Raw genomic sequence first — 21,829 nt, forward strand, 5'->3', positions numbered from 1 at the left:
CTACTATGTCGGGTTCCTGGTGTGCACTCTCCACCTGCAGTATGGTGGGAATGAGGCCTCTGCAAGTGGCACATTAAGCTGCGTGGCAGATTTAGCCTTTGCTAGTACAAAACAAAAAGAGGTTTCTGGGCTACACACTGCTTTGATAGAAGCATAGACCCACAATTTCTGAGAGTTGATGGCTCTCAGAGCTGGTGGAAAATGTACCACCCCCATGTTGGGAAGCTGAATTGGGCAGAGCAAGCAGCAATAATGCTGTTTCAGTCTTAGAATGCTGCAGTTTCAAGCAATAGGTTCACCATAAGACTGATGTAGGTAGGCTTGAAAGAGTGAGAAAAAGGATTATACAGAGTTACATAAACAAATAGTTTAAAAAATAGTCTTTAAAGAAACAGAAAAGGTTTTCTTCCAGGACTTTATTGTTTTCTTGGAGGGCTTTATTGTTTTCTTCTAATTTGTTTGCCCTTTCCTCTAGTTGTTTACAGCGTTCTTCCAATTTTCTTGTCTTTTCCTCTACACAAGCCTCTACCTTCTTCATGAAGTTACTCATAAGGCTACTTTCTTCTGCTTCTTCCAATTTTTGGTGTTCAGGTCTAAATGTTGGAGGCGAGCTAGGTTCTGGTGATGCTGTATTGCTCTTCATTTTGCTGTATGTACTTCTGCCTTGACGTCTGCCCATCTCCTTGTGGTTCCTTCTTGGTCTTATCAGTGTACTTGTTTCACAAAGAGCTGACAGACTCAGGAAGACTCTCTTGTCCAAAAGGGAGTTCTCTTGTCCAACTCTTTGGTCCAGAAGGGAAGTCAGGGGCAAGCTCTGGTCCAGAATGGCAGTCGGGGACAGGCTGGGAGCTGGGGGCCAGTCTCTAAGTCTCAGGAAGTGGCTGGGGTCTTGGGCAGATGGGCGTGGGAGCAGGGCGCGGAGATTGCAGGGGCTTCCGGGGGGGCTGGAGAAGGGGATCCCTCCCGGTGGGGCTAGAAGGGGAGCTGCCCAGTGGCCAGAACCCGGCGCCAAGCTGTGCAGGCCTCCCCGGAGTGGCTGGTGCCCAGGGATGGGGTCCGGGCTGGACCCGGGTACTCACCTCTGGTCCAGAAGGGAAGTCCGGGGCAGGCTGGGAGTTGGGGGCCGGTCTCTAAGTCTCAGGAAGTGGCTGGGGTCTCGGGCAGATGGGCGTGGGGGCAGGGCGCGGAGACTGCAGGGGCTGCTGGGGGCTTGGAAAAGGGGATCCCTCCCGGTGGGGCTAGAAGGGGAGCTGCCCGGTGGCCAGAACCCGGCGCCAAGCTGTGCAGGCCTCCCCGCAGTGGCTGGTGCCCAGGGATGGGGTCCGGGCTGGACCCGGGGACTCACCTCTGGTCCAGAAGGGAAGTCGGGGGCAGGCTGGGAGCTGGGGGCCGGTCTCTAAGTCTCAGGAAGTGGCCGGAGTCTCGGGCTGATGGGCGTGGGGGCAGGGCGCGGAGACTGCAGGGGCTGTCGGGGGGCTTGGAAAAGGGGATCCCTCCCGGTGGGGCTAGAAGGGGAGCTGTCCGGTGGCCAGAACCCAGCGCCAAGCTGTGCAGGCCTCCCCGCGGTGGCTGGTGATTCACAGAACCAACATCTTGGCCGAGAACCTTCTGGAACTGCAGTGCCAGGGGATCCAAATTGCCCCTGGATGTCAGTGGGCAGACCACAAACAGAGTGCACAGAAAGAATGCATTCAAAACATTTCCACCCCTAAAATAAATCCACTGAAGTCATACAAGAGTGTTTGGTAGGTTCCTGTTGACATTATCTACTGCATGATTCTCTAACGTTTACTCTCTTTATTTGTGTGTGGTTTCTTTTCTGATTCAAAGAGCTCCCTTTCTGATTTTTGTCTCCATAGTCTAATTTACTATCACATACCCATGAAAAGAGTGGTTCTCAACAGGTGGTTAGTGACCCATTTGGAAAACCTAAGACTGTCTTTCTCGGGGTTCACCTAACACCTTCTGAAAACATAGATATAGACATGATAATTCATAAGACGTGAAAAATGACAGTTATCAAATAGCAAGGGAAAAAATTTCCTGTGCAGGTTCACCACAACATGAGATAGGTCATCAGATGGCCACACCCTTAGGAAGGTTGAGAACTAGTGCCTTACAGGGTGATTAGATTGTGGGCTCCCAGAAGGGAGGATATGAAGGAGGTGAAGAAATGGGCCAGGCTGGCTTCCTCTTCTCTGACACTATTTGAAATACTGCAGACATAGGAACACAGAGACATCGTTCCTTACACAAACAAATATATTACATGTCAAATGAGTGGGAAGTAAAGGTAAATATATTTCTTTTTCTTTGCAGCTATCAGTTATTACCTAATCTAGCGGAGACAGTACCAGGTCCCCCAAGATGGTCTTGACGCTGGAGGACCTTATTGCAGAACCAATATGTTCCTCGCTCTTCTGCAAAGGAAAGGTAGAGGATGAACCTTCTCAGTTAAGGAAATCAATTCTTTTGTTTGGTCTGTATGTGAAGTGTGTGTGAGACCCAAAACCGTTATTTGCTTCATTTTCAAATGAAGCCGTCTTCTGACACAAAGAGGCAGTGTTGGGTTCCTTTAAATTTTGAATACCAAAATTCAAAACAGAACAGGAGAAAAGTGTTTCACTCTCTTTTGCTCAGTTTCTTTGAGGTCGCCTGAGTTCTGGCATGTGATAGGTGGATCTGAGTTTCATTGCTGGAAGTAAAATGGGAACCATGTCTAATGATCTTTAACCGAGTATTTTCAACACATGGTTCGTAGTCAAGCAGTTTGCTGGTAATTGTGTTTTCTGGGATGGATCCCGGGTCATTATGCCTGCATGCAGAGTGATCTGCTGGCATTGGTGTGCAAGTGTATTCTATCAATTTCTTTTGTATTTTGTGGAGTGTGTGTGAGTGTGTATTAATGCTGATATATTTACATTCAAAGCATATATATTAAGGCCACCAAATGGCTAATGTCATAAAGGCACTTGCCAGCATGACTCACACTTCCAATTGAACCCTGAGATTGAAATGGTGAGAGGATAGAAACAACTCCTAAAAATTATCCTTGCACCCGCACACTTCTGCTGTGGCAAACAGTTTCTTGCCTTTTCCCATTCACCAAATAAATTGAGAACAGGTTATCCTTGAACTCAAAGAGACCAGTTTCCTCTGCATTATGAGTGCACAGATTAGAGGAGTGTACCAACAAGACCACCTCCTATTCATGTTCTTCCTGCCTATAAGTTCTCTGCATTTCAATGTTTCATACCAGCAGGCAGATGAGGCCTAGGGTATAAAATTTTGGCAACCACGCTGAAAGCTGACTCATCCTTTATACTAAGGAAATATTGGTCTTTGCTTATGAACAGGTGCATAAGAAACATATTGATCCTGGGGTCTGGAAAGATGCCTCAGCAGGGTTTACCACTTTTTGCTGGGGCAGAGGCTCTGGCTTTGATTCACAGAACCAACATCTTGGCTGAGAACGTTCTGGAACTGCAGTGCCAGGGGATCCAAAGCGCCCCTGGATGTCAGTGGGCAGACCACAAACAGAGTGCACAGAAAGAATGCATTCATAACATTTCCACCCCTAAAATAAATCCACTGAAGTCATACAAGAGTGTTTGGTAGGTTCCTGTTGACATTATCTACTGCATGATTCTCTAACGTTTACTCTCTTTATTTGTGTGTGGTTTCTTTTCTGATTCAAAGAGCTCCCTTTCTGATTTTTGTCTCCATAATCTAATTTACTATCACATACCCATGAAAAGAGTGGTTCTCAACAGGTGGTTAGTGACCCATTTGGAAAACCTAAGACTGTCTTTCACGGGGTTCACGTAACAACTTCTGAAAACATATATATAGACATGATAATTCATAAGACGTGAAAAATGACAGTTATCAAATAGCAAGGGAAAAAATTTCCTGTGCAGGTTCACCACAACATGAGATAGGTCATCAGATGGCCACACCCTTAGGAAGGTTGAGAACTAGTGCCTTACAGGGTGATTAGATTGTGGGCTCCCAGAAGGGAGGATATGAAGGAGGTGAAGAAATGGGCCAGGCTGGCTTCCTCTTCTCTGACACTATTTGAAATACTGCAGACATAGGAACACAGAGACATCGTTCCTTACACAAACAAATATATTACATGTCAAATTAGTGGGAATTAAAGGTAAATATATTTCTTTTTCTTTGCAGCTATCAGTTATTACCTCATCTAGCGGAGACAGTTCCAGGTCCCCCAAGATGGTCTTGACGCTGGAGGACCTTATTGCAGAGCCAATATGTTCCTCGCTCTTCTGCAAAGGAAAGGTAGAGGATGAACCTTCTCAGTTAAGGAAATCAATTCTTTTGTTTGGTCTGTATGTGAAGTGTGTGTGAGACCCAAAACCGTTATTTGCTTCATTTTCAAATGAAGCCGTCTTCTGACACAAAAGAGGCTGTGCTGGGTTCCTTTAAATTATGAATACCAAATTTCAAAACAGAACAGGAGAAAAGTGTTTCACTCTCTTTTGCTCAGTTTCTTTGAGGTCGCCTGAGTTCTGGCATGTGATAGGTGGATTTGAGTTTCATTGCTGGAAGTAAAATTGGAACCAAGTCTAATGATCTTTCCCTGAGTATGCTTCAACACGTGGGTTGTAGTTAAGCAGTTTGCTGGCAATCGTGTTTTCTGAAATGGATACCCAGTCATAATCCTGCATGCAGAGTGATCTGCTGGCATTGTTGTGCTTCTGTATGGTTTCAATTTCATTTATTTGGTGTGTGTGTGATTGTTTGTGTATTTGTGTGTGTTTGTGTGTGTATGTGTGTGTGTGTGTTTTGTGTGTAGTTTGGTAGGTTCGTGTTGACATTAGCTACTGCATGATTCTCTAAAATTCATTCTCTTCAGTTGTGTGTGTTTGTGTTTTTTTGACTCAAATAGCTCTTTTTCTGATTTTTGTCTCCATAGTCTAATTTACTATCACATACCCATGAAAACAGTGCTTCTCAACAGGGGTGTAGTGACCCATCTGGGAATCCTAGGAATGTCTTTCACCGGGTTCACCTAACACCTTCTGAAAACATAGATGTAATCATTATAATTCACAAACCGTGAAAAATGACAGTTATCACTTAGCAAGGGAAAAACTTTCCTGTGCATGTTCTCCACAACCTGAGGAAGTGCATCAGATGGTCACAACCTGCCGAAGGTTGAGAACTAGAGGGTGAAATGCTTGTGTGTTTCCAGAAATGAGGGTATCAAGGTGGTGAAGAACATTTTATTTATTTATTTATTTATTTATTTATTTATTTATTTATTTATTTGTTTGTTTGGTTGGTTGGTTGGTTGGTTTCGTTTTTCGAGACAGGGTTTCTTTGTGTAGCTTTGTGCCTTTTCCTGGAAATCACTTGCTAGTCCAGGCTGGCCTCGAACTCACAGAGATCTGCCTGGCTCTTCCTCCCGAGTGCTGGGATTAAAGGCTTGGGCCACCACTGCCCGGTGGTGAAGGACATTTTAAAATCTTGGTTTCTCTCTCTGACACTATTTGCAATACTGCAGATATGGCGATGCAGAGGCATCATTCCTCTCACAAGCAAATATGTTACTTTTCATATTAGGTGCAATTATCAGTTAATAAATTTTTTTCTTTGTAATTGTCAGTTATTACCTTTTCCAGTGATGACAGGTTTATTTCAGTCTTCATCTTTTTCAAAGTGCAGATGTTAGTAAAGTAAAATAGTTGTTTTTTGCTTTTCTGTAATAGAAATTTAGAGGTTTCACTTTCTTTGTTTTTTTCTGAATTTAATTCTTTTTGTGTGTGTGTGTGTCCACACAAATTAAAACTCCTTTATTCCTGAAAGGTTCAGTGTATTGAATCATAAAATGTAGAAACTCTTACTTAAACCTGAAATATCTCAAAATATGCTCATCTATTTACAAATTACTACTTTGTCATCAAGTACTAACCTGTATTTATGCTAGCCAAGTATAAGAGAACATCATGAACTGAGAAACTTGACCTTGCCCTGTGGCTGAGACTACACTGAATTCCCAGTGTTTTAAAATTTCTGATCTTATATGAGATGATTATTAATTTTAATTGACCTCCTTTCATCAGTGTTTCTCTATCCTCGTGGGGAGTCCAAGGTGTGTATTATTTTTCATTTGTAAATAAACACTGATTTAATCACTAATGTGTGTTCTCCATATCATAGTACCCATGAAACAGCTTTTGTCCATTGATTCACATTCAGAAGTCATTAATATGCAACTTATGATTCACTCTAAGGCTCCAGGATACAATTAAACCAGTTTCCTTACCTCCAGCAGCTCACAGTGATAAAGTCGCTTTAATATGAATAGATCAATATCTAATTAAAACCCACCACTATTTTAAATGTTCAAATGTGGCACAGAGAATGTAAGGGTCTATTATTTTAAAACACAAAACAAAAATTCCAGACATTAAAATGTTACTATATGGTAATTGAACCTTCGCTTCTAGAACTGCTGGCTATTTGGGGAATACAAACCTATTATGTAACTAAAGGAAGACTTTTCCACATACTCCTAGGGAATCAAAGAAAAAAACATGCTATAATCTCTTCATAATGAACAATTTGGATGAACAGATTACAAGTGGCTAAATTTCCACAAGTTCCTGCTAGTGTAAATAAGAAGCAAAGACAGAAAAGAGGAGATGCTCTCACATGTGATCCTGAAGTAGGAGTGTCCATAGGAAGATAAAAGCTGCCTGCACTTATGCCAAAGGTAAAGGCACCTGGGCAATTCCTAGAAACTGAAATCACTGGACCTATTAAAATGTATTCAGGTGTATTAACACAGTCATGTTTTAAAATCACTCTAAGGTGTATTTGTATCTGCAAACCATCCTTGGTCAAACATGAAGCATGTATTATGTGAGGACTGTTCTCAATCTTCCACTCACTGTGTTTCCAGTCCATTCCTTTATTGGGCCACCACTATCTGCAAGGACTTATTACTCACTTACAATTTATAGAAATGACAATTCACACCAACAGAATGTTTTTCTCTGGCCAAATTTCCATGCAAAACTGTGATAGGTAAACTATTGCTGCATTTTAACAAAATTCATATGAAAATGAATTTCACAAAGGATCACTTTACCGTAACAACATACGTAGTGTCTTCTTTCCCTGGTGTGGATGCAGGGCCGTCAGGTTTTTCAGAGAGCCTTCAGAATAAAAACATGCTATAATGAGTTGGTTTGGTCCTTTGATCAACTCTGTTGAAAGATTGGTTACCTGTATATTAAGTGACATTTTTGCATTTATGTAATGCAACCTTGACCTGTGTTTTATGGAGTTTTTTTTCTGGTTGCTTTTGGGAGTTTCAACTTAATCTATAAAACATTCAGTTAAGACTTACTTCTGTTTAAAAATAAAAGTTAAAACAGTCGATGGCTTCGGAGATAGCTCAGTCAATAAGAGTGTTTGCTGCCCACACACAACAGCCGGAGTTTGAATCTTCAGCAACCACATAAAAGTCTTGGCATGGACGTATGCACTTGTAACCCCAGTACTGTGGGTGGGATTTACAGGGTATCATTTGGGCTTGGTGGCTGCTAGCTGCTCCAGGTTAAGTCACAGACCTTATGTCAAGTAGATAAGCTAGAGAATGACACAAAACACTGATATCCTCCTCTTCCCTTCATGACTGCACAGACACATGCATCACATGCAACATCCACATATTCAGACACACTAGAGGGAGGATGGTGGTTTTTGCACACACTTTGTTCTGATGGTTGCAGTAACTGATGGCTTTGTGTTTGTGTGCTCAAAGCACCTAGTGCTCCTATTTCATTCTTCTTCCTCTACCCCTAAGGCACCATGACCCCTTTCTTGTCAAGAAACTTTTTAGGCAGTTCCTTGAGTCTCATGCTCTCTCCCAAGAAGTTGGTTTGGTAGAACATGAAATATACCCTATCTCTAAGCATCAAGCTGCCAACAATCGCAGAAGTCACTGCATTTGGGGTGCTTTGAAGTTGTTTTTTCACCACCACCACCACCACCACACAGGCATGCACACAGGGACAAGGAAGAGGGGTTCTTCCACATCCTTTGCTTTAATGGCTGCTGTAAGTATATTTTACAGTTGCACATGTATAAGACCACTTCAATTATTACTCCTGGTTCATCCCTCCTCTCCTGAACCTATAGCACACAGTCTCTTCTCTGTTCTCCCAAGAGATGGACATGGTGGAACAGGAAAGCAACCCTTGTCTTTACTCTCTCCAGCCAACATATTTTTGACAGTCTATAGATGGCATTGTGTTTGTTGTTGTTGTAGTTACCTGTTTGCTAGTAGACACCAAACCATCACCAAATATTGCCTTGTAATGTTAAGTCACAGCCTGTTCTAAAACTCATGGGAGGGGAGCACCGTCTCTCCATCTCCTTTCTTTACTGGCTATGGCTAAGCTCTAGGTGCCTGGGGTTTGTAGTTGGTGAATGCTGGTGCAATAGCTGTATTTTTCTTGCTTCTATGTTGGGCTTCATTCAGTTGTGGGAAAGTTCTCTACAGAACCATGTTCAAAGGCTACTGCTGATGGGAACCCAGCAAAGCCCAAAAACTTGAGTCTCAGTTCTTTATACTCATTGTGGATAAATGTCTCTAACCATGATAGCTGTTTAAGGAATGTGGGTGAACAGACTCACATCTGACCAACACAGCATGAAGACATTTCAGACAGGACAGGAAAAAAAAATAAAAGAATAGGGCCGGGCGTTGGTGGCGCACGCCTTTAATCCCAGCACTCGGGAGGCAGAGCCAGGCGGATCTCTGTGAGTTCGAGGCCAGCCTGGGCTACCAAGTGAGCTCCAGGAAAGGCGCAAAGCTACACAGAGAAACCCTGTCTCAAAAAATCAAAAAAAAAAAGAATAGGATCTGGTAATAGAATTTCATTGTCATGATTTCCCAAAAGCCATTTAAAGCAGAATGAGTGATCAAAGAGTCAACATGATTTTCAAAAACTATGCTGAACATAGCATTTTAAAGGAAAACATATAAGAAACAATAAAAATACTGGAATGTTTACCAATTTCACACAGAATTCTACCTACTCCGAAGACACAATTTTTTATTCAAATATGTTTACAATATTTTAAAACTATATTCCCCAAGATGGGCTTGAACTTGGTAATCCTCCCAGTAGGCAGGATTGCAGGTCAGTGTCACTGCCTACCTTACTCTTTATTTCACATTTTAGCATTGCTAAAATCTCTGCCATGATATTTTATGACTATAATAGGCAATATTTTTAACTTTGCCACTATACAAAATAAAATGTTATCATGCAGTCCACTGTGCCTTACATAAAATAATATATGATACAATCCACAGGCCCATGGCAATTCTACAGGTCACATGTATCTATGTAAATTTTAGCTCTTAAAACTATGAAAGGCAAACAAGATGAAAATAGCAGTAACAAAAATCTAAATCCTCAGTCATTGATACTTTGATTTTTTTCACTTCTCAATGCCCAAAAGTAATATTTCTATATTTGCTGCCAACAGGCACACAGCCTAGTCCTCAGACAATAGACATAGTGTCCCTGATAATCCAGACACCAAATGGTAGCAAAGCAAGCCATAGTGCTTTGCCTTGAACCCCCAATGTGTCCAACACATCAAAATTGAGCAAATATCTCTATAAGGAGATAACCCACTGTATCATAGCTCCCTTGCTTTGATTTTCATAAAGCTTTAAGCCAAAAGAAAATCAGGATTCAAATGAGCATGGGTCTTTGTATTCACTATTTAAATGTATAGAATGTAAGGAAAGCTGACTGGGCAGATAAACATAAACATTTTAAGAATGAGAGGGTCTTGAGAGATAGTAGAATGTGTATGCTGTATAGGAGATGTCTAAGTTCCATGTGGGGAATAAATGGATTGACAGAATGGATAAATACAGTTGGAAAGTTCAGTGTTTTAAAAGAATGTGTTTGTTAAGCAAAGCATATTTTGAAAATATAATTTATTGTTCTATTATTTGTATAAAGTTCACATTTTGAAGACTAAGTAACCACTCAGAACTACAGAGATTACCAAGAAGCATACGGGCTATGGAAAAATCTACTGTTGAGTGTCCCTGGTTCCCCTTTAGAACATAGTGTGAAATAAGAAATAGAAAACAAGGGCTGGGGATGATTGGAAGAGCTCAGTTGGTAAAGTTCTTGCCAGGCAAGCCTGAGGGCCTGAGTTCAGAACTCCCAACACCTTGAAAATCTAGTGCTGGGGATGTGGATACAGGAGGATCCCCAAAGCTTGTTTGCCTGCAAGTTAAGCTGAATCAGTATACTGCAAGACAATAAATCACACCTAGTAGGGATTTGAGTGAGAGAACCTGCCTCAAAAAATGAGGAGTAGGGACCACAAGGTGGTTCATCAGGTGGTGGGACCTGCCAGCACACCTGATGGCCTGAGTTCAACCCCCAGAACCCACAATATGGCAGAATACAACTCTCAAATATAGCTTTCTTCTGACCTTCACATACTTAACTGCAGGTGTATGGGATATATGTGCACACACACATACCACTCTGTTAATGAGATGAAAAGCAACTGAGGAAGATAATGTCAACCTATAGCCTTCACATATGTACCAACACACATACAACATGTACTCAAAGGAGTGGGGGTCAGAGTCATAGTTCAAACTGAAAATTTCCTTATATGATCCCTCAGCAAACAGGGATCCCACTAATGTAAGATTTCTTAGTGATTCTTTGGGGGGGGGGGCTTAAAGTTGACATTTTATGTAAAAATTTATCTCATGTTACAGTTTTCTGTGTTGTATATAACATAGTATTAAAAAATATCCGTTATGGGCTGGAGAGACGGCTTTGTGTTTACAAACTCTAGTTTTGCTTGTAGAGGACCTGGGTTTGATTTCTAGCACTGACAACTGTCCGTAACTCCCGTTCCAGGGGATCCAACACGTTCTTTTGCACGTGGTGCATTGGAAATACATGCAGGCAAAACACTCATATACATAAATCTAAAAAAAAATTAAGTATACACATAAAAATAAAATGTATGTAGTTTCATTAGCTAAATCACTTTAAAGCACCCAATAAAGTGCTCTAAAAGAGACAATGTAAAAGGATTTGTAAACTAACTGAAGTTCTTTGTTTTGCTTCTCTTAAAAAAGGCCTAGGAGCTGCCCTTCCAAGTTGGGCAGGTCCCAGATGCCTGGAAGCCTAAAGCAGGCACAAACCCCACTGGGCTCAGTGAAAGAAGAGCCTAAGCATGACCTCTCCCCTCCCTCAGGTTACAGTCCTGGAAGGTGTGTTTCTCCTTAGTTGCCTTGACTGTCACCAACAGTTCCTGTCCCTCCTGTCCCTCTCCCCTCCCCAGGTCCCATTACCTGCTCCTTGTGTCCTGGCCATTCACGAGGGGAAATTTGCTTCGTCGTTTGCGACAACAGCACCCATGACCCAGGCATGAGGGCCACAGGCAGGTGTACCAGCGAGCCCGCTTTGGGGCTTGAATACTAAGGGCATCTGGGTCAGTGTCTTCCTGCATGTTCAGCCCTAAGGCTGTGCAGGCCCTCCCTGCCTCGCCCCCCCCCCCCCGCCCCGCCCTGTTACCCACCCGCACCCTCACAAACCCTACAGTAAAAAATAGAACACTGGTAGAATACAAATTTAAAACACTGGTAAATTTTCGCCACTGACACACGGGACCGTCCTGCAAGCGCAGATCCTTGGTTCAGTGTGAGCCAAACTCGGCTTTACCCTTAGCAACACAGCTACCCTGGCATTGTGATGCGCTGTGAGCACACAATGGTGCTCAGCAGTTGTGAACCCCGTGCACGTGCTCTGCGCATGCCCATGTCAGACTCCAGTGACGAAAGCCTACCATGCTCAGAGCATGTGCAAAGCACTGTCAATTGGAATTTTGGAGTAGAGCTACCTGCAGAGCTTCCAAGGCAAAACACTGGGGGAGTTGGTTGGTGGGTCAGGTCCTTATAGTCCTGCAGCCATGAGAAAATACCTCCCTAAGACTGGCCTGATGGAGATAGAAAAAAATCCATCCGGATTGGGCCAAACCAGATCCAAAAAGACAAATACTGGTTTTGATTTTTTTTTCTTTTAAAAGTTCTGATATGAGAACTACAATCTGAATAACCACAGAGGTTTGGTACTTGGTAAGGGAGAAGAAGGGAGGAGAGTATCTCTCAAGGAAGGGAATAGTCTACAGTGTTATGAAAATATAAGTGAACACTAGATTAGGAAGGTTTAATTAGAGGAAGATGGGAGAGAAGGATAAAGGAGGGAATATGAGCAGGGACAATCAACACTGCAGACCCTTTGAAAAACTATATGGGAACTGACTACCCCAGAAGCTTCCTATACATAAGTGAAAGGAATCTAAACGGGCTCAAAACATAATAGGTTTGACAAGGCTCCAATTAGACATCTTATGCTGCTATCTTAAACCTCCTGTGCCAGGAACAATGTACAGCCTGTTGAGTCCTTAACCAAAGGGACCCACAGAACCCTCCAAATAGCACAGGGTATTTCCAAGTCTGTTGGTGTCTCTGCACAACCTGATGTTAAGGTCTTGTTTCTGAAGGTAACACTTCTGTCATTGAACATGGAGAAATTCAGCTGACGTCTAACTAGATTCTTCACCTACTAACCAGAGTTCATGGTACTGGAAGGCAGTTTATACTGGAGAGAAAGGTAATCCTCAATATCTCTCAGCTACAAACCCTGGGACCCACAACAGCACCCACATGGAGCTCACAACCATCTGTAAATGCAGTTCTAGGGAATCCACCATCCTCTTGTATCTTCACAGGCAGCAGACATACATACAATGTACAATATGCATGCAGGCAAACATAGTACACATGAAATAAATATAATCTTTAAATAATAATGTAATGCACTTATCTAGTAAGTTCACTCTATTAAAGTATACAATCCAGTAGGGTTTTCTTAGTATGTTCTTAAAAGTATGCATTCATCACCCTGTTTGATTTTAAAATATTTTTGTCATTGGAGAAGAAACCATTTATTCACTAGTAGTTACTCTTCACTCCTCCAGACTCTACCCCCTATCAGCTACCAATCTAACTTTCTGCTTCAGGTTTCTCACTCTGGGTGTTTAATAGAAATCAAACCAGCTAATAGGGAACTATCCCATTCTTCTGTCATTTTGCTTCTTTCACTGAGTTTAATGTCTGTGATGTTTATTCATGTTATAGGATGTAGCAGTACTCTACCCCTTTTCAGGGCTAGATACTTGACCATTGTATTAACACAGCACCCTTTGTTTACCCATTCATCAAGCAGTAGTTATCTGGGGTTTCTACCTTTTCTCTATTATAAATGCTGTGCATACTCTGGTGCTAGTGGCTGCATCATTGTATAGCTATACTTCCAGCAGTTATGTAGCAGGTTCCTGTACCTTGGTTCCTCCACTCTCTCTTATGAGCCCAGCACCTGTACATGCTAGACAAGTGCACTACCCCTAACCTTGATCCTCAGCATGCAACATGTACACTTCAAAGTTTCCTTTTTTCCCATTATTTTACAGTGATTACATGTTGAAGAGACAAATTAAATGAAAGCAAAATGCTAGCAAAATTAATTTCACTTGCTTAGTTTTACATTTAAGGTAATTTGTAAAGGTATTCAAAATTCAGAATATGCAGCCAGAAGTGGTGATACATTTCCTATAATCCTAGCATTCAGTGGGTGGATGCAGGAGCATCTGTCCAAGGCCATCTTCACTTAAATGAGACCATCCAGGGACACATGAGATCCTGCCCTAAAAAACAAAATAATAACAAAAAAAAACAAAAACAAACAAACAAAAACAAAAAACCCACAAATTAACCCACCAATGAGCATATAGTTGACTTTGTATCTCTAATAATTAGAGGTGGCATGCAGTTTTGTAGTATAGAGAATGCTTAAGATTCCAGCTTGGAGAGATGTTGAGACCATGGTTGGAGGAAGCACAGAAACAAATAGCCAAACTAGTGGAAATGCATGAATGGAGAACCAATGGTGGAGGAACCCCCATGGAACTGGACCAGGCCCTCTGGATAAGTGAGACAGTTGATTAGCTTGATCTGTTTGGGAGGGCCCCAGGCAGTAGAGCCAGGACCTGTCCTTGGTGCATGGGTTGACTTTTTGGAGCCTGGGGCCTATGCTGAGGCACTTTGCTCAGCCTTCGTGTAAGGGGAGGAGGGGACTGGACCTGCCTTGGCTGAGTCTGCCAGGCTGGGCTGACTCACCAGGGGAGACCTTGCCTTGGAGGAGGTGGGAGTGTGGAGTCAATTGGGAGGGGAGGACTGAGAGGTGGGAGGAGGGAAGATGGGGGAATCCGTGGCTGATATGTGAAATTAAGTTAATTATAAAATAAAAATACTATAAAAAAAGATTCACGCTTACTCTGAGTCACAACAGAACCCACCCTACTTGTTAACCACCCCCTGCCATTTATCTATCCAGAGGCTGATTTTTGCCTCTGCTTGGCTTCAAACTGGGGGTGAGAGTATAATGAGATGTCTGAAAGGCCCACCCTATGCAAAAAGTAAATCAGGCAAAGAATTTGTATGTGTGGCAAGCCTATTTTCTGAGGCCCTCACACTGTCTCCCCACCCTCTCACAACCCTTTCCAGAAAAAGATCAAACATCACCATGTATAGCTTCTCAGTGAGTATTTAGTTTGGCGATCTGTATTATCTTGGACATTTTTGATGGATTCACCACAACAATCCCCCATGGTTGGGCATGTTTACACAAACCTGGCAGACCTAGACACTTCTGCCTAGCCAGTTCCAGGTCAAAATAGCCATTTCCGGGTCAAGGTGTCTCCCGTGACCAGGATCCTGTGACTTTTCATGGTTGCATAAGAGCACACAATGCCCATGCATGGAGTAGTTACATTGACCTGAGTACGCACATGAGCCACCCAGCCTTTATGAGCCTACGCCATATTCCCGGCTCCTCCTCCTCCTCCTCCTCCTCCTCCTCCTCCTCCTCTTCTTCTTTTCTCCACACAGGTGTCTCTTCCACAAGCCTGAGCACTTGTCTGTCCCTTTTATCTTAATAAAAGTCTTGTTAGTGGATTCTGTCGTGTTTAGTGACATTTCCTCGCAGGGTAGGAGTGCTGCAAAATAACTAACATCTGGTGCTGAAACCCGGGACTGCTTCACACAAACCAGGGACTCTGCTCTGTTCATGACAGACCACTCTCTATTTTGCCTGGCCGCACTAAACTACATCCAACAATGCTTCTCTGATTGGAGAGTCCCCCTCTTTTTGGCCAGCGTAAATGGTTTCCTGAATCTGTAAGAATGACTGTTGAGCATCCAGCAGCTCACTAAGTATTCTTGAAACCGGGTGAACCCCTGGCCATGGTCTTTATTGGCTACAGTGGGCCCCTATCACAGGCCTAAATTTCTAGCCATCTCCCATGTCTGCAGCCTGAGATATTCCTCACAGTGGGACCACCGCCATTGGGTGCATCCTGGGGACCGCATGAAGGCGACATGTTCTTCCGGCTTGATAAAGCGGTAGATGCTGTCCAGATTCCTGGGGAATCCTTGCCTCACGTGGTGGTACCCCACTTCTCTGGCTGACCAGCCAATTAGCGGCCTGTGCCTGGTATCCTTCCTTGGCTTTGGGGACAGCTGGGGCCTTGGCTCTGGATCACGTTTGTTTTTTTTATTTTATTTTTTTTTATTTTCCTGGCTCTCTGCTGCAGACATGGGAAACAAGGCTTTCAACCCTATAAGTCCTTCCTCTCCATTAGGCTGTCTTCTTGAAGGTTTAAAACCTCTCAGGTTAATGCCTTACACAAAGATTCCTAAGCTGATCCGTCTCTGTACTAAGAAATGGCCCAAATATACTTTAAAAAACAAGAAAAAGTGGCCGCCGAGCAGCTCCTTAGATCCTGATATTTTAAGGGAGTTATCTAATTTCTGTCAGGAAGCAGACAAATGGAAAGAGTTGCTTTCTTCTTTCTCAATGCTAAACCGTCTTTTCTGGATTCCTTCTCTCCTGCTCATATATTCCTAGCTATGCCTAAAACGGTAAGAGCACCACAAAATAACTAACAATTTTTGTTCTCTATTTAATCTCAAGGGCCACAATGAAAAATGGAGAGTGGAGCCCCGGAAGGAGGCAAAAGGCCATATAGGAATTCAAGTTTACAACCCAGACCCAACACCCTGGTTCCATCCCAGATTTTCCCACAAGCCCTGTTTCTGTTTCTGGAAGAACTGACTCTGTGGTCCTTTTCCATCTTCTACTTGCCTTAGGGTGGAAAAGGTGACCTGGGTGTGATGGGCTTGGCGGGGTCAAGAGGACCAATGGGCACTGAGTTCAGTGTGTGGTCCAGAGGGACATTCCCAGGCCCTCTCACTAAGACTGGGGAGCAGCAGTTGTCCACAAAGATGGGGAGGGCAGGACTGGAGGACTGTCACCCTGTGCTGGAGAGTCAGGCCTTTGGGGGACATCATGCCCTGGGCTACAGGGACACAGGGATCATGTTCCTGTTGTTCTCTTTGGCTATCAGGGTTTTGCCTCTGGATTAGGCTTTTGAGGGCTGAGAAAAGCTACATTGTTTTTAAGCCTTGTATAAACACAAACCCCCAGGACATCTTCCTGTTTACTACTGCATGCCCCTTAAAACTCACAGTAGAGTCCAGAGACCTAAGCAGCACATTCAGGAGTCCTTCCATTCTTACTGCACACCCAGCTGTCTTGGAGGCTGATTATAAGCAGTCTGCTTTCTTTTAGGGCTTCCCAGGATCCAGAGTAGAAAAGGTCAATCCTTGTCTCTCCTGCCAGACCAGATCCTAGAGTTGGTGGTGGGTAGCATCCCAGATTTTGGTCTGGGTACATTACTGGAGTTGGAGGTGAGTAGAAGACAGGCCCAGCTCTCTCTTGAGATATCAACTGCAGCCATCATTCCTGGCTACTCCTCTGTCTTTCCAGAGACTGATTTTTGGGCTGAGAGAGAAGAGCAGGTCTCCTGAGGCAGGGCAATTCTGGTATAAAGGACCTCCCAGTGAGGTTCCTGTTCCTCACAGGGAGTAGGGAAACAAATGAGAGCCAGGTAGGGAGTCATCCTCAGTCATCATAGGGGTGCAGGAAGAGAGGACTTAGCCTAAGGCCAGGTTTCTATCACACAGCCTTCTCTTCTACCAAAATAAAACAAACACCAACAAGCACCTGCAGACACATGCCCTGTGTGATGAGGGGATCTGAGAGTCAGGACTTTCTTTGTTTCCTTTTACTATCTAACTTGAAGAGATCTTAGGGGTGCCAGGCAGTGGTGGTGTACACCTTTAATCCCAGCACAAGGGAGGCAGAGCCAGTCAGATTTCTGTGAGTTCCAGGCCAGCCTGGACTACACAGCAAAAGTCAGGACAGGCACCAAAACTACATGGAGAAACCCTGTCTTGAAAAACAAAACAAACAAACAAACAAAACAACAACAAAAATCAAAAGAAAAAAAAAGACTTAGTGGGTCTAACCAGAAAGCAAGCTACATATTATCTGAGCCTGGAGCTTTGCAAAAATGAGGGAGTTGGCCTAGGATATATCAGTTTGACATGCTCCTCCCTAACTACCCCTCACCACACACACAGAGAAGTACAATATTAGTGCATTGACCCTCTCTTTTGGTTTTCTCCTAGGGATCCAGAGGTGAAAGGGGTGACTAGGGTCACAAAGGAGAAAAGTTAATGGCAAATCTGTACAAGTGATGTGCTGCAATAGAAGTGGGAGCTCCCCCACCTGTGGATTGAGGGATAGTCATCATAAAAATGGCTGACCAAATGTATCCACAGCCAGTTCCAAGTGGCATTTCAAAACAGTCACAGTATTTGTTGTTCTTTCACAGGGTTTCCCTGGATTTCCTGGAATGCTGGGGCAGAAAGTAAGTGTCTAGAAGTAGAGATGACAGACTTAGGTCCACCAAAAAGCAAATGGAGCCTCCTTTTGGTCCTTCAGGCAGAATCATTGATTTTAACTAGAAATTAAAGTTTAAGTGGAAACTATTTAATGCTATCCATTTCAAATCCATAGGAGGAAAAATATTCTAATGAAAGTGATTTTTTGAATAATATTAAGATTGTCTTACCTTTGAGCCCACCATTAATGAACAAGAAAATTAAGGAATATCATGTGATAACATATCCATTTTGAAATTGACAAAATTTTTTTTAGAAGTAATATCAGGAACAAATTTATTTTTTCTTTTTATTTATTATTCTTTCATACAACTCATCCCAACATAATTTTCCCTCCCTCCATCCCCACTCTCATGCTCCTATACCTCTGTTCTTCCCACTTCCTCACCACATCCCCCTTTTCTCCCAGATCTGTTACTCCTCTGTTTCCCTTCAGAAAATAAAAGGCTACTCAGGTATATCAACCAAACATTTCATAACAAATGCAATAAGACTAGGCGCAAGCCCTAAAGTTCAGGCTGGACAAGGCAACTGAGGAAAGGGGGCCCCAAAACAGTTGAAAGAATCAGGCACACTAACATGCACACTGTTAGGAGTTCCACAAAAGTGCCCAAGCCAAAAACCCATAGCATATATGCAGAGGACTTAGCAGAGATCCATGCAGGCTTTGCGATTGCTGCTTCAGTTTCTGTGAACCACTATGACTCCTCCTTAGTTGATTTTGTGGGCCATGTTCTCCTGGTGTCCTTGACCCTCTCGTTCCTGGGATCCTTTCTCTACCTGTTCTTCAGGGTTCCATGAGCTCTGCCTAATGATTGGGCATGGAAATCTGCATCTGCATCCATCAGCTGCTGGAAAAAGCCACTCCGATGATGAGTGGGATAGGTACTGACCTATGAGTATAGCAGAATGTTGTGAGGAAGAATTTCACATTTTTGTTCTATTCTAGGTCTCTGAGTGACCCAGCTTCTGGTTCCAGGTCATGCGTGCCTGAAGACCAGACAAACACCCCCTGTCCAACCCTAGGCCACACCTGCCAGAAGACGAGGTGGGCCAGCTGCCTGTGGGTCTCCCTCTGTAATTAATTTTGAACTCTAATTTGATAATCTCTTATATAAGTTGCTACAATACTACAAAAGGTACAGCACATTTTCCAGTAGAAACACAATAAAAACATAAAATATTTTATTATATGCCAGGAAAAGCAATGGAAATAATGGTGGCTGTGTCCTGATTTTTTTAATCAACTTGACACAAGTTAGAGATACATATGACCGGGGAATCCATGACTGAGAAAATCCCTCCCAAGTCTGGCCTGTAGTAAAGCATATAAGACATTTCTTTAATTAGTGATTAATGTGCACAAGGTTATGCAGGTTTCTGTGAATGTTTGAAGCTGACTGTGCTAAGAGCATGTCCAACAGGAGAGCTTCCTCCTCCTATTAGTTCAACACCACATTGGTTTGTTTTCTCTTGCTTTGTATGAATGCTTAAGGAAAATAACAGGAACCTTCTTATCTTCCTTCAACCTGTGGGATATCTGGGAACAAGTTAACCTTAGCTTTAACATTTGCCTCTCTGTTTGTTTACAATTGAGACATTGTTTCTCTGTGGGACAATCCTGGCTGTTCTGGAATTTGTTTTGTAGACCAGGCTCGCCTTAAACACACAGCCATCCACCTGATTCTGCCTTCTAAGTGCTGAGATTGAAGGTGTGTGACACTACGGCTTCATGCACCTTAGCCTCTTTAGGACTTTCTATAACAGAATACAGAAAAGATCCCTCTCCTAAGCTTCCTGAGCATCCTTTGAATTGAGAGTAAGATTTTGAGAGGGAGCTGCCTCATCCCTGGTAGAGAATTCCTCATTCTATTTAGCCTTGTGTGCAGTGAGGAAGTAATTAATCATATCCTCATCTAATACTCTATTTTTTATTTTCTATTCTTTTTAACTTTTGTTGATTCTTTGTGGATTTCATTTCATACATTCAGAGCCTACTTTTTTCCACATCTCCTCACATCTGCCCTCTGCTTTTGCAACCTCCCTCACAAATCATAACCAAATTTAAAATTAAAACAAACAAACAAACAAAACAAAGAAACAAGACAAAACAAAAGCAAAACCAGCCGAAAAAGAAAAATCTGGTGGAAGTTGTAGTGTGGTCCTTTGAGGCACACTTTACCCTTTAGTCCATTCATGTTTACTTGCAAGTGTTCATTGCCATGAGTCATTGTTCTAGCTCCAGGCCAATGGTTTCTGCTACACCATGGATAATGAGGCTCATTGGGGCTCCTCATGTATATACTGTTATCCTGTGTCACAGAGATCCTGCTGTTTTGGATCTCTATGTTCATCCTCTTCACATGCTCCAACAGTTCATAAATGATTTGGATGTCGGGTTGGGTTAACTCATAGGCCTGATTTTGGGCCTGGATGGTAGCTGGGCTAATCAGTTCTCTAGCTTTCCTCATCATCTCTATCTGGAAGAGCTACCCAGCAATGTCTTGCCTAGCTCACCAAATGCACCTGTAGCAAGGAGCAGGGCCAGTTCTCCTGTTCAAGGCCCTGAAATTGAAGTCTCTCTCCCTCATTCATTTTGCCAGGGCCAGCTCTATTTTTTTTTTTCAGGGCAAGGTGCAGGGCCCTGTTTCCTGATTGCTGTAGGGGGCATGAAGAGAGGTGCTGGGTCCACACTCATGCTCTTATGCTCTCAGGACTGGGTCACCTGTGACCTCAATAACATGGTCACCTCTAGTGTGCTGCCCAAGTGGAGTGTAGGGCCCACTCCCCTGTGTGCTATTTCTGGTGTAGGGAAGGGCTAGTTTTCTCACTCTTGCATTCCCTGGGCCAGCTCTCTCACCTGTCATTGGTAACAAGGGACAGAGGAGAAGGACATCTTTCCCTTCCCCATGCCAACACATGGAAGATGGGGGTGGGGAAGGGGCCGGCTCGGTTGCTCTCATATCTTCAGGCCTGACTCACCTGCATCTACAACAACAGAGGCAGCTCTAGTGTGCTTCACAGATGAGAAGCAGAAGCTGCTTTGTCATATTCCACAACTGGTGAGGGTCAGGGCTAGCTATCCTACACTTGTGATCCCAGTGCCATTACACTCACCTGTCACAGGTAGTAATGGATGAAGGAGGTAGGACATCTTTCCCTCACCATGGCAGATCGGGGAGCAAGGTGGGGTCTCCTGTTCTCATGCCTTCAGTGTCAGCTTACCTGACAACTGAGTCAGCTGTAGTCTGCTTCTCAGATTAGGTATATGCCTAGGGTGAGTTGTGGGGCCATCTTTCCCAAGTCTGGTGGCAAACTCTCCCTTTCATAAGGCCAGCTTACCTGCTACAGTATTCAGCAAGGGGCAGGGCCAGCCATCCCATTGCCAGTGAAAAGTGGGACTGACTCGGTACAAACTATTTCCAATGACCCCCTTGCTAACACAGGCCATGGACATCACCACAGACCCCAGATGTAGCAGTACTATGAACCCAGACATGATCCTTGGCAGCAGCTTGGGCCCAGGCACCATCACAACTCCAGTGGCAGAACAGGCCACTCAAATTTGTGCTGACTCAATCACAGCAATGGCCCCTGGGCACTACCATCTACAGAACCCTTGGTGGCAACTAGAGTCACAGACACTACTACAGACCCCAGCCTGAACATGGACATGGACTTAGACACGACCCTACACAGAGGTCCATGCTAGGACATGTCCTTGGATCTAGGTAGCAGCACCAACCACACAGATCAGCATGGCCTGGGCATGGCATGGTCCTCAGACACCAACATGTTCTGAGGTAGCAGATCATACCCCATGGCACTCAGTGATAATTATACTTTCATTGACTTGTGAGCTAT

The 21,829-nt window shown here is 43.5% G+C and overlaps 1 protein-coding gene and 1 long non-coding RNA gene across 4 annotated transcripts; one reads left to right on the top strand and one right to left on the bottom strand.

Annotated features, from left to right (window-relative positions):
- Positions 1-401: 401 nt before the first annotated feature.
- Positions 402-11,988, bottom strand: LOC121826623 (uncharacterized). Of its 3 annotated transcripts, none has more exons than XM_076559427.1 (6): positions 11,390-11,988; positions 7,121-7,187; positions 5,640-5,726; positions 4,203-4,289; positions 2,334-2,420; positions 402-1,427 (listed from the first exon to the last, which is right to left on the bottom strand). In XM_076559427.1, the coding sequence occupies exons 1-5, from the start codon at positions 11,545-11,547 to the stop codon at positions 2,334-2,336; spliced, it is 486 nt and encodes a 161-aa protein (XP_076415542.1). In that variant the 5' UTR covers positions 11,548-11,988; the 3' UTR covers positions 402-1,427. The 3 variants fall into 3 exon arrangements, with proteins under 3 accessions (XP_076415542.1, XP_076415541.1, XP_076415540.1); XM_076559426.1 differs by having other exon boundaries at positions 402-1,642; XM_076559425.1 differs by lacking the exons at positions 2,334-2,420; positions 4,203-4,289 and having other exon boundaries at positions 402-1,614; positions 11,390-11,585.
- Positions 11,826-20,172, top strand: LOC143270242 (uncharacterized). Its single transcript, XR_013047364.1, has 4 exons — positions 11,826-11,953; positions 12,601-12,710; positions 17,896-17,931; positions 18,915-20,172. It is a non-coding gene; the product is annotated as an uncharacterized LOC143270242 (long non-coding RNA).
- Positions 20,173-21,829: the final 1,657 nt, after the last annotated feature.

Source organism: Peromyscus maniculatus, chromosome 22 (genome assembly GCF_049852395.1).
Source record: "Peromyscus maniculatus bairdii isolate BWxNUB_F1_BW_parent chromosome 22, HU_Pman_BW_mat_3.1, whole genome shotgun sequence".
NCBI lineage: Eukaryota > Metazoa > Chordata > Mammalia > Rodentia > Cricetidae > Peromyscus > Peromyscus maniculatus.

Coding starts and splice junctions, on each gene's coding strand:
- LOC121826623 (XM_076559425.1), bottom strand. CDS start 11,547: ATGCAGGAAGACACTGACCCAGATGCCCTTAGTATTCAAGCCCCAAAG. Junction 7,188..11,389: donor GGCCAGGACACAAGGAGCAG/GTAATGGGACCT, acceptor TTTATTCTGAAG/GCTCTCTGAAAAACCTGACG. Junction 1,615..5,639: donor ACCTGTCATCACTGGAAAAG/GTAATAACTGAC, acceptor CTGGCACTGCAG/TTCCAGAAGGTTCTCGGCCA.